This window comes from Bidens hawaiensis, unplaced genomic scaffold (genome assembly GCF_021521415.1).
Source record: "Bidens hawaiensis isolate Kalapana, Puna unplaced genomic scaffold, B.hawaiensis_p1.1 tig00012376_1, whole genome shotgun sequence".
NCBI lineage: Eukaryota > Viridiplantae > Streptophyta > Magnoliopsida > Asterales > Asteraceae > Bidens > Bidens hawaiensis.
Window position 1 is genome coordinate 83,107 of NW_027492009.1, and position 14,939 is coordinate 98,045.

The 14,939-nt window shown below is 42.6% G+C and overlaps 1 protein-coding gene across 1 annotated transcript; it reads right to left on the reverse strand.

Moving 5' to 3' along the window:
* Nucleotides 1-12,850: 12,850 nt before the first annotated feature.
* On the reverse strand, nt 12,851-13,444 carry LOC143540840 (E3 ubiquitin-protein ligase ATL4-like; the record flags this gene model as incomplete). The annotated part of the gene is made up of 1 exon (XM_077033812.1): nt 12,851-13,444. A coding segment is annotated over one exon (594 nt), but the record flags the coding sequence as incomplete, so codon positions are not given.
* Between the last annotated feature and the right edge of the window lie 1,495 nt (nt 13,445-14,939).

Consider the following 14,939-nt stretch of genomic DNA (forward strand, 5'->3'; position numbering starts at 1 on the left):
ATATATATATATATATATATATATATATATATATATATAAAACTAACATATAAACAAATAAATATTTTAAAACGACATTTATTCGGTTGGTAAAACTTTGACGTTTTAAGAGTTGGGTTTATCATAACCCTATTTTATAGATGCTTTAAATTTATGACAATCAAATCATGTTTTAAAATAGGTTGATAATGACACAAAATAAAACTATGTTTTTAAACAGGTTTATAATGACAAATGAAAAAAAATATGAAGAAAAATACTTTCTTTAGCCAAGGATCGAACTCAAGACAAAGTCAAGGAAGAACCATCTAAAAAAATCACCAAGGCCAACGGACTAGAACTACTTAATGTTTATACACTTATACTTACACAAATATCTAATATATATGAAACCTATAGAACCTATTTCAATGTTGGAACACCAACATTCTATTTTACTATATATAGATAATGTATTATACCGACTAAAATTTAGGGTTGTCGGTGAAACTATAAAAAATGACATGGTCGGAAACTCCTAACAACAAAATAAAAAAGTTGGTCAATGGGGTTCTCTGCCCATGAATAAATTCTTAAGGTAGTGTTAGAGAATGACTTTATTTTATTTTATTATTTTTTTAAGAAATAGTGTCTATCTATACTTATATCTATACTATATATGTAATTTATCAGTGATGGGCAAATTAATACGGTGTGTTTTAAGAGTTTCACAAATTTTCAAGCAAATAGTACTAACCTAAAATGAGGGCAAAGTGGCCATTTAATCATTTAATATGACATGTCTTTCATTTTTTCCAAAAACGTTACAATTTCGCCCCCTCAACTTTAATCAAATTTTGTAAATTTTAAAAATAACTTTGGTCCTTTGTTTTTTAACCATCTATTCTTTATAATTTCACTTTTAACCCAAATACCCCCATGATTTTTAAACGATCATAATTTTTTCATACGTTAATATTTTTTTTTTTAAAAAGCCGCACCATAAAAACGAGCATTTAATTTTCTTTAATTTGAGTATGACATTGTCATAGTTTCTTTTCAATTAAAAAAACAAAATTTTACGTATAAGCGTTTACCGTTCGGTTTTGATGGTTTTAAATTAAACATGAGCCAAGCTATTAGTAACGGTTTTTGGTCACCGAAAACTGAAACTAGACAATTGAAAATTGAAACCCCAACAAAACCAAACAATTAACAATGGTTAGGTTCCGTTTTCGTTTGTACATCGACATTAATGGTTTCACGGTTACAAACGAAACAACGAGCACCCATGAATCTATAATGTGATTACCAATGTCTGTATTTCTCGTTGCATCTCGCGGGCACCCTTCTAGTATTTGAAAATGGACACCTTCGTGAATAGTTGATCACCTAAGACGATAAAAGGTCAACTCAACCAAATTAACGTGTTGCTTCTAGTACAACAACCAAATTAACGTGTTGCTTCTAGTACAAGTGATATCCAATTCGGCTATGACCAAGACATGTGTACTTATAGTATCTTAATAGCTATACATACCTATAAATAATTGTTTATAACAAAATTTCTTGAAAGCTTTAATGAAAAAGATGATATGTTATTATTTATGCATTAAATTCTACGTAGGTGAATTGAAGGACCATCAATGAAGCATTTAAATAGCAACACTCGTCTTTATTTTCATATAAAAGCGATCCATTATATACATAATATTATTATTATTATTATTATTATTATTATTATTATGCCATGGTTATGTTTACTAGCAAACGTGTGCATCTACAACCTCTCAATAAATTGTTTTTACTTTTTCATATAAATACTTAAATAGAGCTAACAGTTATTTAAATCTTTTGCTTTTATTCTTTAATATTCTTATCTACTAACTTTAATTGTTTTTATTATCTTAACCTAAACTTTCATACATTAAATTTACTCTCTTTGGGTTGTTATAGAATTTAGTTATTTGTAAGCAGTGTTCAACCTTAGATCATCCACCTACACAGGTGAAGAGATAGGTCCCAGCAGAGCCCAGTTGAACCCGCAAGACTCACCTCAAAGAGAGACGTCTGCGCAGTTGAACCCGCAAGACTCACCTGCAACAGGGACGTCTGCGCAAAGGCTAAACTCGCAAAGACTCACCTTGAAGAGAGACGTCTGCGCAGAAACCAACTGGATCCGCAGGACCCACCATGCTCAGAGACGTGACATCCTTACGCGCACTACGCAAGCTGTTCCCGCAGGAAAAGCCTCCCAATGGTCGATGTACTCCGCCTGTTCCCGCAGCAACGGATACTAGCCATCAGGGAAGGCTACCCGCGCAGCAAGGCTACACGCACAAGGCACTTAACTCTTAAATAATTCAGTAATGTCACCTGAAGAGGAGATGAGCAAACCGGGAACACTCCCGCACAAAGCCGGGAAAACTCCCTCCCAAATGAGCCAGTCCGTACGATACGGGAGGATCTTTTGTACTGTACCTGACGAGGTATGGACAAAAGATCTGACCAAAGATACGACAGCTCACTGACAACAGTATGACGAGCAGCACGCTCTTGTACTGTATCACTATCAGCCGCTGCCTACTCACCAACCTGTCGGAGGACGTGCATAGCCTGCAGTTGGTGGAACAGGAATAGTACACAGCCGGCCTGGTCACTGTCAGCCGCTGCCTACCCACCAACCACCAGCATGGCATGTGCGTAGCCCACAGTTGGCAGAACAGGAATACTATTCAGCCGGCTGTACCTTCTTGGAAACCTACCTTCGGCTATAAATACTCCAACACCTTGGAACAGTATTATCATCTCATCTCATACCATCATATCTGCTCTAGTCATTTCTCTTAATATACACATATTCAAGAGCAATCTAGTCTGATTCTCACGCCGGAGGGTGGTCACAAGGAGGTACCCCCCCTTCTCAGTGACGAGCTCACGGTGTCTGTTTTGCAGGTCATCTGAAGAACCATCTTTGCCGGATCTAACCCCTCGTGGGAAACATCTATTTAACCCCCAGATTATCCGTAATCTGCTCGGGGTCACTTAGTGTTTCTTCATTGGCGCCATCCGTGCATAAAAGCTAGAACTATTTTTTTTTCAGTTTTTTCAAAACTTCTGGAAAGATGGTTAACGTTACTCCGGTCCCCAGGCCAGGGAGTAACCAAGAAACCCCGGTAACCACAACCCCAGCTACTGGGGGGAACACCGACGAATACACACGTTTTACGAACACTACCCCGGTTACCCAAGCCGGGGCAAGTGCAGTAAATTTTACAAACACTACCCCGGTCACTCGAGCCGGGGCAAGTGCAGTAAACAATCATCCCCTGGGATTCATTGATACCCGGGCGGAAAGACGACAGACGAGGTTCCCCCACCAAACACTTGATCAAGTTAAAGCGTGGGCGGAAACACGTCAAAAGGAATTCCAAGCTGAGTTGGATGAACGCTTACGTTCACTCCAACAGGCTGACGAATTCGGAAGCACTCAACAGCTCAACATGAGCAATGAGTGCGAGTAGTTGGACGATGATTCGGAGGAATCCGACACCGACGCAAACCCTCGCCATAGGGCGAAAGGGAAGTGTAAGGAAACGGACTTCCAACCGAGAAGGAATTTTGGAGAAACTTTCAAACCAAAAAACGGGGGTGGAAACCCACGTGACTTCTCTAAAACCTTCAGACCAACTGCTGCAAATGCGGGAACCTCCAAGTTTGCAAGGGACATTGCGAAAGCAATCGCCCCAAGAAGTGCCAAACAGATGTCCAACATCGGGACTTATGATGGTATATCCGATCCAGACGATCATTTGAACAGATTCATAGCGGGGGCAACCGTCAGCAACTGGACGGAACCCACGTGGTGTTATATGTTCCGAATGACGCTGGTTGGAGCAGCCAGAGCATGGTTTGACCGTCTACCGGTCCACCACATCTACGATTGGGCAGACTTCCAACAGAAGTTTAGCCAACACTTCAGTCAACAAAGAAAGTACACTGAGGAACAATGGACAATCCTCAACTGCATCTGAGAGGAAGATGAGTCTTTACTAGACTTCATCACGCGCTTCAATTCAAAGAAGCTAAGTCTGGGCAGTATTAGCGAAGATCTTGTTCGCGCTGCTTTCATCCAGGGCGCGAAGGACCCAGAGCTCATCCGCACCTTAACGGGTAAAGATGGCATGCCATCCACATGGGATGCCATCATGACAGCAGCAAAACGCTTCGCGGAAACGGAAAAGCAACTGGGTAGAGATCTTCCCCAGAGCACAAACCTCTACACCCAGAAAACAAGAGAAAACAATGTCCTTACCGCCCGACTAAACAAAAAGAGGAAGCTAGGTATTTGGCAGTCAAGGGTAAACTTTGACACCTCATCCGGCTCGCACCCTCGGTTAGGCGGAAAGGATAACATGCGGTCGTCGAACCGAAACTCCAGATGGACGCCACTCACCAAAAGCGTCACCGAGATTTTCGACACCGAGAGGCTCCAATGGCCAAAGGCTCCAATAATCCGAGAGCGTCACAACGCTGATCAGAGCAAATTCTGTGACTTCCACAGGACAAGAGGCCACAACACCGAGGAATGCGTAGACTTGAAGGACATCGTCGAAGCATTTGTCAGAGATGGGACGCTGACGCACCTCGTGGCGTAATGAACGCTGAGCAGGCTAATGCGTGTAGAACCCCAGTTGGGGAAAACACGAATAAAACTGCAGCTTCAATGTCGGAGACTACATACTGCGTAAACAACGAGATTCCGAACCAAGCGCATACCGGCTCGAAAGGCTCGATGACACTCCCAAGAACATGGAAGGGAGCTCAATTACACAGCCTGCATGTAGATCAATTCCAAACTTGTAAAAGAAAATGCCCAGAGCCACTTCTAATGGAAATGATTCTCCTTATCACATTGACGCTGGTCTTACATTTATACTTATGAACTTTCCACACTGATATGCCGGTCTTCACCGCGTACATAAGTGGGAAAGCAAGCCGTTGCGTGTGGAAGGCGGCAAAACCCGCATAAACACAAAAAACGGCCAACCTTCACCAAGGTCAGTTATAGGTAAAGTTGGGTCATCCTACTAAATGAAAGTGCCGGTCCTAACCGCACAAATCATGATAGAGGAAACCGAACTAACCTATTGACAACCGCGCGTCGAAGGGTTAATTTATTCCACACTGATGCCGGTCTTCACCGCATAAGTGTGAAGAAATCGTTGCGTGTGGAAGGCGGCAAAACCCGCATAAACACAAAAACGGCCAACCTTCACGCAGGTCAGTTATAGGTAAAGTTGGGTCATCCCACTAAATGAAAGTGCCGGTCCTAACCGCACAAATCATGATAGAGGAAACCGAACTAACCTATTGACAACCGCGCGTCGAACGGATAAGTTATTCAAAACACTTACAAAATTTCTAAGGAAATGATGAGGAAAACCTTCACGCAGGTCGGATATAGGTAAAGTTTAGCCATCCTACTAAGTGAAAGTGACGGTCTTACCCGCACAATCACGAAAGAGGAAGCAAAACTTTAACCTATTATCTACCACGTTGAAAGGTTAACTTATTCAAAGTACTTAAGAAATTGCTGAGTTAAACTAAAATATGCACAAGCGAATCATATATTGTTTATGCGGCAAAACAAGTGCCAAATTAAGCTATCATATGCATGAGCAAGTCATATAACGTTTATAAAGCAAGTCATACGGTGAAAGTGGCGGTCCTACCCGCACAAAAGATTTATATTCCATAAAAATTCAACTGTTACAAGAATGGCCGGGTATCTACCCGCCTACAAGAATATAAATCTATACAAAGATATAAACCTATCCTAATAGTGGGAAGGATTTAAAGGTTCAAGCTTCAGGACCACTCCCTCCAAACCCACTTGTACCCGCACCATCACTTGGCTGTGGCAGTTCAAGGAAGGTCTTGAGAATGGTTAGCCCATCATCAGCAGCAGCAACTTCGTTCACCTTCTCCACCACCGGGTGCGGGAAGGCGGCATACTGGTTCACTGCTTGGTCATATACAGCTTCAGTATCCACATCATATAAAGGGAAGTTGGAAGGCGGGATGCCCTTCTCAACGAACCCTAGACCAAGCAGGAAGCCAGCCTTTTCCCCATACTCATGAGAAGCGTTGAGGGCTGCGCTCATGGCATCGTCATATGATGTGTCCGTGAAGACCCGATGCACAACCTACAAAACAAAAATACAAGTATCAAAACCTTTTCTAAGTATAAAGAAAAGCGTGAAGACATTATGAAGCTAAGCTTACCTGCGACAACGCTTCTCGTAGAAGCCATTCCTTGGTAACCAGAGCCTCCTGGAGGGCAGCTTGAGCTTGGTTACGGGCGCGTTCGGCTTCACTTTTGTTAAGGTTGGCAAGCAACACTTCTTTAGCCGCAGCCTCTTCGACGCCCTTTAGCTTACGCTCAGTATGGTCAAGCACGCCCCTTTGGTCCAAGATCTCTTGGAGCTTCTTGGCGTCTTCCATGGCCAAGGCATCATGAGCTTGTTGGAGCCTCTCTAGTTTGGCTTTAAGTTCCTCATTCTCGAGGCGTAGAGGCTCAGCAACAGCTTCAGCCTTGGTGGCCCTCTCAGTTGCGTTCCGTGCAGTTTCCTTAGCCAGCCGAAGCTGTTCGTTAACAGCTTGGGCAGCCTTGGAACGGGCCTCAAGACGGGCCTGAACTTCAACCTCGAGGGCCTTGAAGGCCTTCTCCTTCTCCGCAGCAACAGCGGAGAGCCTCCTGTTCTCCTCTCGGACAGCCCGCGCCTGAGCTACTTCTTGGATCCGAGCTGCCTTTAACTTGTCGTTTTCACGACAAAGCAGCTCGACGCGCGGCTGCATCCGGGCTAGGAGAATCCGGAGCTCATTTGTCAGCCTACCCTCCTGGTAGCTTGACATTGCTTCCCCCAGCGCCCCACTTGGGGCGGCGTGGCGCGCCCACTCGACGCATTCCACAGGCGTCCGAAGGGTTGTTCCTCGGCGGATGTTCTATCGTCGAACATACACTTCATTGGAATCCGACACTGCAAAAACAAAAAGTAGTTAGGAAAAGATGATAAAAAAAAAAAACATAACAGGCCAAAATAACCCTACGCACCTGTAGGGTCGACGACAGGCCTGTAGCCGCCAAACCCATCACCCGAACCTAACGGATATCCATCCAAGAGGTCAGGCAGATGGGAAGGAGGCAGAGATTGGCTAGACGCCCCAACCCCAAACATACCTGCTGAACCGGCCGGGGGCGAGGTGGCCGCCGGTGCCGGAGGCGGTTGAAGCCGCCGTCGTAGGAACCAACGGAGGTGAACTCACCGGAGGTGAACTCACAACCGTGGTCGCCGCTGCGGAAAAGCCCGCAGAAAAACTCACCGCCGGCTCAGTGAAAGAATAAGTGAATATGGCACTGACAACCGGCGGAGACGTCGTCACAGTTGGAACAGTTGCCTCAACCGAGTGAGCAACTGAACCAACTGAAGCAGGCGCAGCCGCCTGGGTCATCGCCTCAGGTAGGTTGACCAAACCTACCATCATGGGTCCGGAGGTGCTCCTCCCCGCTCCACCCTGGAATGCGGTAGCATCCACGCCTACACGAAGACAAGATATATATGTATAATGGCGGAAAGATATGAAGTTAAAAAGTAAAGGAAGTTTGTACTTACGAGTCCTCTTGAGCTTGAAGGTACGAACAGGCGGGGACGAACCCGATGGAACCGGCCTCTTTACGCCGGTCACCGTCGCTGTACTGCCCGGAGGTGACAGCCGTCTCAACCTCCGGAGCAGTGATCTCAACACCACCAGGGTTCCCCGCCACCTCCTCGCTTTCGGTCTCTGAGTCAGACCGATTCACCGGATCGGCAGTGGAGGCAACCTTCGCCTTCCCCTTCCTGCCAGCAGCCTTCTTCTTCCTCACGAAGAATGGACCATCTGCGGATTCCTCATCAGAAGATGACAAGATTAGAGGAATTCCAGCAGAGGTTTGAGCATTGACAGGCCGAGGGTTAAATAACTCCTTACCTGGCCGCGTGACGCTTAGAATCGGGTGGCCCGGCGGGTAGACCTCCACGAACCGATCCGCCGTTTGCTCAAGGATGGGCAACTCGTTCTCATCTAGAGCACGAGTACCCATCCGAGCGGGACCATCACTCTCCCGCGGCTGCAGGAGAGACTGCAAGTCGTTTCCCTCTGAAAACAAAAAGAAAAAACGGTTAGAACAAAAACCCTAAATTAACGGATAATATGAAGCATACCGTAAGGGACAGAGTTCAAACCGTATTCGAGGACGATGGGAATCTGTGAAGCCTCCTTCCACACCCTGCTCATCCCGAGCATCACCATCCCGGACTCCGCAAAGCGGTAAACCGGAGACTGGATCCGGGAAACCTTGGAGAACCATTCCGCCTCCTGGTAATTGGAGGCGTGAAGGTTCGGGAGAGCTCTTCCGTTCTTGAACGTCATCGCTATGGGGACGACGCGAGCGGAGATATAGAAGAACTCCCGCTTCCAAGATCGAAGACTGCGCTCGGTAGCGCAGATCTTCAAACCCTTGATCCGATTGACCAAGGTATACCACCCCTGGATGCACCTCCAGGAATAGAAGGTCATCAGGCGGTCAACATGGGGCTCCACACCCAGAATGAGACACACCCACTCGAAATGGCGGATCTTGGCGATCGCCATTGGGTGTACCTCAGTCAGATGCACACCAGACTCTCCAGAACACGGTATACAAACTTCGTCAATGGGAACCTGAGATTCCCATAGACGAAGAATGCAGCGTACACCCCTATCTTGCCCTTGGGGGCATCGTACACCGTCTGATGAGATGCAGGAAACTCAGGCTCGAAAGGCTCGAGCATGAACTTCCTGACGACGTACTGATAGAGGTCGACCGGAAGAGCACACTGGCACTCGCCAGCAGTACTCTTGTCATCCTTGTCCGACGTGGACGACGGATTCTCGAGGTATACATCGGACTCCTCGACAGTAACCTCAGGATCATGAGAAGACATGTTTGGGAGGTAAAGAAGAACGATTTCAGGAGAATGCTCGACGGAAACGTTAGAGTGTTCGCCGGAAATCGTTTAGAAGAAGAAGAGAGAAGTGAAAGTGTGGATTAAGCTACACCCTCTCCCCCTTTATATACTCATCGCAATGAATGCGATGAATTTAATGCGGAGGAGAGAGGAAAACGCAGGTCCAATGAAACTATGACACGTGGAAAAAGCAAGCTGGTAACAGCTGTTGACAGGACGCGTGCCGTAAACTTCGCGGCCACGCGCCCGAAAACTCGCGCCCACGCGCCTGAAAAAGCGTCTGGAATGACCATATACTGTCACGTCGCCATAACTTCCTGCACGTCCTGACACTGTCAGAAGAAACCGTCGGACGACGTTTCAACAGTTTGGACTGTTCTTATCCTTTCACCAACTCTTCAAATTTAAAAAGATTCAAAAGTAAGCGGGACTATACCCCTTACCTTGGCAACCAAGTAACTATAAGACAGGTGCGAGTACAGTGTTAAGGCAAAACCCTTCACATACTTAGCACCTGCAGGGAATTGAAGCCAAGAATACCTCGGCAACCAAGTAACTATAAGACGGGTGCTGGTACAATGTCAAGGCAAAACCCTTCACATACTTAGCACCCGCAGGGAATTGAAGCCAGGAATACCTTGAAAGTAAAGTAACTATAAGACGAGTGCGGGTACAGTGTCAAGGCAAAACCCTTCACATACCTAGCACTCCGCAGGGAATTGAAACCAAGAAGGATCTTCTGGGCCATGCTTGCGGAAACGGGAATAACATCCCCGCATAGCGGGCACGTCGAGAACTAGATTGTGTGAAGCTCCAAGATGGAATTGGTTGTTTAACATAATTGATCACTATGTTCAAAACTACCAAAACCTCATGGAGAATCTATACAAGTGGAACTCAACACTCCTGACTTGCGAGGAGGTTACAGACCTACCCGCATCATATCCAAGGATCAGGCAGAAAAGTCGGGAATTTCTGCGTGACATTAGGACTTCCACGGGAAGAATCCCCATGGAAAACCTTAAAACTAAACCCTTTTCAAAACCCTTTGCTTAAGTCCAAAAGTTCACCTCACTTATTAGCAATTCATGAGAAGAACATTGGACTGGGGGGACTTGAAGAGGTAGGTCCCAGCAGAGCCCAGTTGGACCCGCAAGACTCACCTCAAAGAGAGACGTCTGCGCAGTTGAACCCGCAAGACTCACCTGCAACAGGGACGGCTGCGCAAAGGCTAAACTCGCAAAGACTCACCTTGAAGTGAGACGTCTGCGCAGAAACCAACTGGATCCGCAGGACCCACCATGCTCAGAGACGTGACGTCCTTACGCGCACTACGCAAGCTGTTCCCGCAGGAAAAGCCTCCCAATGGTCGACGTACTCCGCCTGTTCCTGCAGCAACGGATACTAGCCATCAGAGAAGGCTACCCGCGCAACAAGGCTACACGCACAAGGCACTTAACTCTTAAATAATTCAGTAATGTCACCTGAAGAGGAGATGAGCAAGCCGGGAACACTCCCGCGCAAATGAGCCAGTCCGTACGATACTGGAGGATCTTTTGTACTGTACCTGACGAGGTATGGACAATATAACTGACCAAAGATACGACAGCTCACTGACAACAGTTTGACGAGCAGCACGCTCTTGTACTGTATCACTATCAGCCGCTGCCTACTCACCAACCTGTCGGAGGACGTGCATAGCCTGCAGTTGGTGGAACAGGAATAGTACACAGCCGGCCTGGTCACTGTCAGCCGCTGCCTACCCACCAACCACTAGCATGGCATGTGCGTAGCCCACAGTTGGCAGAACATGAATACTATTCAGCCGGCTGTACCTTCTTGGAAACCTACCTTCGGCTATAAATACTCCAACACCTTGGAACGGTATTATCATCTCATCTCATACCATCATATCTGCTCTAGTCATTTCTCTTAATATACACATATTCAAGAGCAATCTAGTCTGATTCTCACGCCGGAGGGTGGTCACAAGGAGGTACCCCCGCCTTCTCAGTGACGAGCTCACGGTGTCTGTTTTGCAGGTCATCTGAAGAACCATCTTTTCCGGATCTAACCCCTCGTGGGAAACATCTATTTAACCCCCAGATTATCCGTAATCTGCTCGGGGTCACTTAGTGTTTCTTCAACAGGGCATATTACTTTGTCAAAGATCGGTCATTCCCCGTAGGTTCTAGCCCTGAACAAAACTTGTAACCAATAGTCAATTGTATCAGTTACTATTTTACTTGGTTGAAAATAAATAATCTTTGATTTAGTCGAAGATGGGTCCTTCCACGTAGGTTCTGGCCTTGGACAAAACTTGTAACCGATAGTGATTGGTACAGTTACTATTCTACTTGGCGAAAATAAATAATTATTTGAAAGCCATATTATCGTATCAGTTATCATTTTATTTTTTCTTTTTACAAAACGAATGTTCAACAATATTAAAAATCCAAAAGCAGAAATATATGTAACCCAAAATAATTATGATGTACATTACACACAAAAAAAAAGAGAGAAAAAAATGATAAATCAATAAATATGTGCAAGACAAATAATACGCACAAAACATAAATGATATTATATAAACGTAATAATTTTAAGTTTATTTAACTAAAGTTGGGTAATTTGTTATGCTTATCTGTAATCGATTAAACGAAAATCTCAAATAGACATCCAACTATCCAAGTAGGATTTAAACCCTGGATGAAGTGTTGGCCTTTTGACATTTTAAAAATAGTTAAAAATATTGTAGGGGTTTCAAGAAATTCTTTGATTTCTTTTGAAAGCTCATGACATGAATTTTCGTTGTTTGGCATGAAGAAAACACGTTAAAACCAAACTATAATGTTAGTTTATTTTCTAACATACTATTACTCAAAATTTAATATTTTATACATATGAATTATGTTTAAGCAACCATGTATAATATGACATACTTATTTATTTATTCTCTCTCAATTCAAATGTAAATATCCCTTTCTTTAAAATTTTAACATAATAATACTTTTAGAAACTGTAAAGTAAGCAAGTTAATAAAGTCAACTTGTACACCAATATCGTTAACTCAACCTAAACCATTTAGCAAAATGTGTTTTAAGTGTTCAACACAATTTTTTTACTCAAGCCAAATCCAAAAATGTGTATAATATTATACAAATGGTTTAAACTTTTACTAATCATTATTATTAAAGCAAATTTACGTCGAATTGATTATCGAACTATAATTAACTCTAATGGATGAATATATGAATGATTAATGGGAATAATATGATAGTGATTTTGAAAACACATAGTAAAGGTGTAGGTTTGATAATATTGATATATCTTGAGCATTGTTACAGACTATGAAGTACGGGGACAACTCTGATGATGTCGTACCCATCTCCGAGACGGGTTGGGGACAGAAACACGTTTTAAACGTTTCGTAAATGAATCCGGTTAATGCACAGATCGAACACCGTATCAAGGACATTTCCAGCGACCCTGTAGCGAATTCCGGCACTGGAGCTGCAGAGTCTGTTGGAAAATCAGGAAGAAAAAGATAGAGGCTGAGTAAAATAGCGGCCGGAACATTTCTTTTAGGTTTAAACAAATGCAATATAATAAAGCTGGATTTTGTCGAATTCATATGCAAGCAAAACTAAATAAGATCTTGCTATACTAATTTGTACCTTACGTATTAAAGCTTGTATACTATATTTTTTAGTTTTTTATAATAAAACTAAAATCTAAATTAATTTTGCAAAATCCACTCACCGCAAAAACGGTTGCAAAAAGTGGAGTCAGCAAAACAGAAAAAGATGACGAAATTACATTTATACCCCTGATAACCACCAGAAATATTCACTTATCTCCTCCCCAATCCTACCGTGAGTGGCTTCATAATCATCAACAGTTTCACTCCGGCGACTACTTCCGGTAAACAAACTTCCAGAACCACCAAACGACATCGTACGTGACGACAGACGGTCCACGTAATCACGCAACCAATTCCGACTTCCACCGCCGCCGATCTCCGGTACCATTTCTCTCCGGTGCGTGGACTCCACCGGAATCTCGTAACCGTCGTCGATGACGTAATCAAAAGAGCCTACTGAATACGACGTACGGTTCGATTCAGATTCAGACGAGTCTCGTCTCCGGCTGATAGTTCCGATCTCAATACTTAAACTGTTGTTATTGCCGTTACCGGTGGTTTTGTTCATGATATCGGCTTCGGTGGGGTTAATAGTTGACCGGCAGAGGGGACACGTGTGGTTGGATTTGAGCCAGGGGTCAATGCATTCCACGTGGAACGCATGGCAGCATAAGGGAAGGCGTCTGAGATGGTCTTTGGCTTCAAATTTTGTTAAGCAGACTGCACAGTCTCCTTCTCCTCCGCTGGATTGGCTTCCGGTTATTGAAGAATATTATTATGATGATGGTGGTGGTGGACTTAATAAGTTGAAGATGAAGATGATGATGATGATGGTGTGGTTATGGACTTATGGCATGTGGAGTATATTGTTGAGAAATTTATTTACATAAATATATAGTTTGTTGAGAAAGTCTATATATATTTATTAAAAGCGGTGTTTTGTAAGTTTGTTTGAATAAAAGCTTTATGTTTTATTAGATGATCCAAGTGGATTCGGGTTTGGGTTGGTGTCCGGTTCGCAATAACGGTGTGGTTGTTCATTATATCCTTACTTCGTGTGGTGTTGCCACTATTATTAGGCAACTTGTTAGTCGATGGTACATGATTATTATCATTACATGAAAATTTAAAGCTAGACAGGTTACATTAAAATATGGTTCAAACGATAGTTCTCACTTCTTGTTGATGCATATGAAAGACTCAAAATGAGAAAACTCTCAATAATAAAAATAAAAGACCCTAAACCGTGTTATTAAGGAGATCAAAGCTACAAGCTTTCTTTGGGTTAAGTACCGTGTAGAAACGGGGTCGTTAGAAACTTAAAATGGAATGATTGAAAGTTTAACTTGTAATTATTTGGTGTTTTGTTTTTCCTTTGTTTGATGGTGTTTTATATGTTTGATGTTTATGATTTCTAACGTCTTGTTAGACCGGCCTTAACGAAAGTCGAAAGTTGTTAAAAAGAGAAAGGAATGGCATCTTTAGAAGACTTAAAAGGAATGATTTCTAGAAAAACTTTTCATAAGACACGGTTTTCTTAATTTTTTAATTTTTAAATACGTTTTCTTTAACTTTCTTTTTAACGTTTTTTTTTACCTTTTAGAAATATTTCTTAATTTTTTTTTAAAAAAATGCTTGTTATTATAAACGTTTTGGCTTTTAACAGTTTTTCATATATATTTTGTAAAAACATTATTAAAGAATCAGAAAATTGTAATTGGAAAGGCAATTGTAGCAGAAAATACAAATTTAACTTTTAAATTCTTTTATAAAATTACACAATCAAATTAATATTAAGTGATATATTTAATTACTCTAAAACGTTTAACTTTTAATAAATGAAAATACTTGTTTGAATAAAAAAATATCTTATAGTGATAATTTTATAGAAACTTTTAAGTAAAAGGATACATGTAAGGAAACTTTTAACTGGAAAGTATATATTATTTTACTTGTAGAAAATTAATTGATAATTGTGGAAAATGAACAGAGGTTGTTTTGTAGACTTTAGAAAATGGCTTAACCTTGCTTGGCGGCACGTGGTAGGCATTTAATTAGGAAGAACCAAGAAAATATATATCGTTCAACTTTCATTTTTGTGGTCGTAAATTTGGTTACCTAATAACAAAATTCATTATGAATTTTTGTATTTATCAGTACATAAATTCACCATCTTTGTAAGTACTTTCATTATTAATATATTTTTTCTTTTGTAAGTTTATGAGTTTACTTTGAATTGTTTACGCGTTTACTCCGAATTGTTTTGT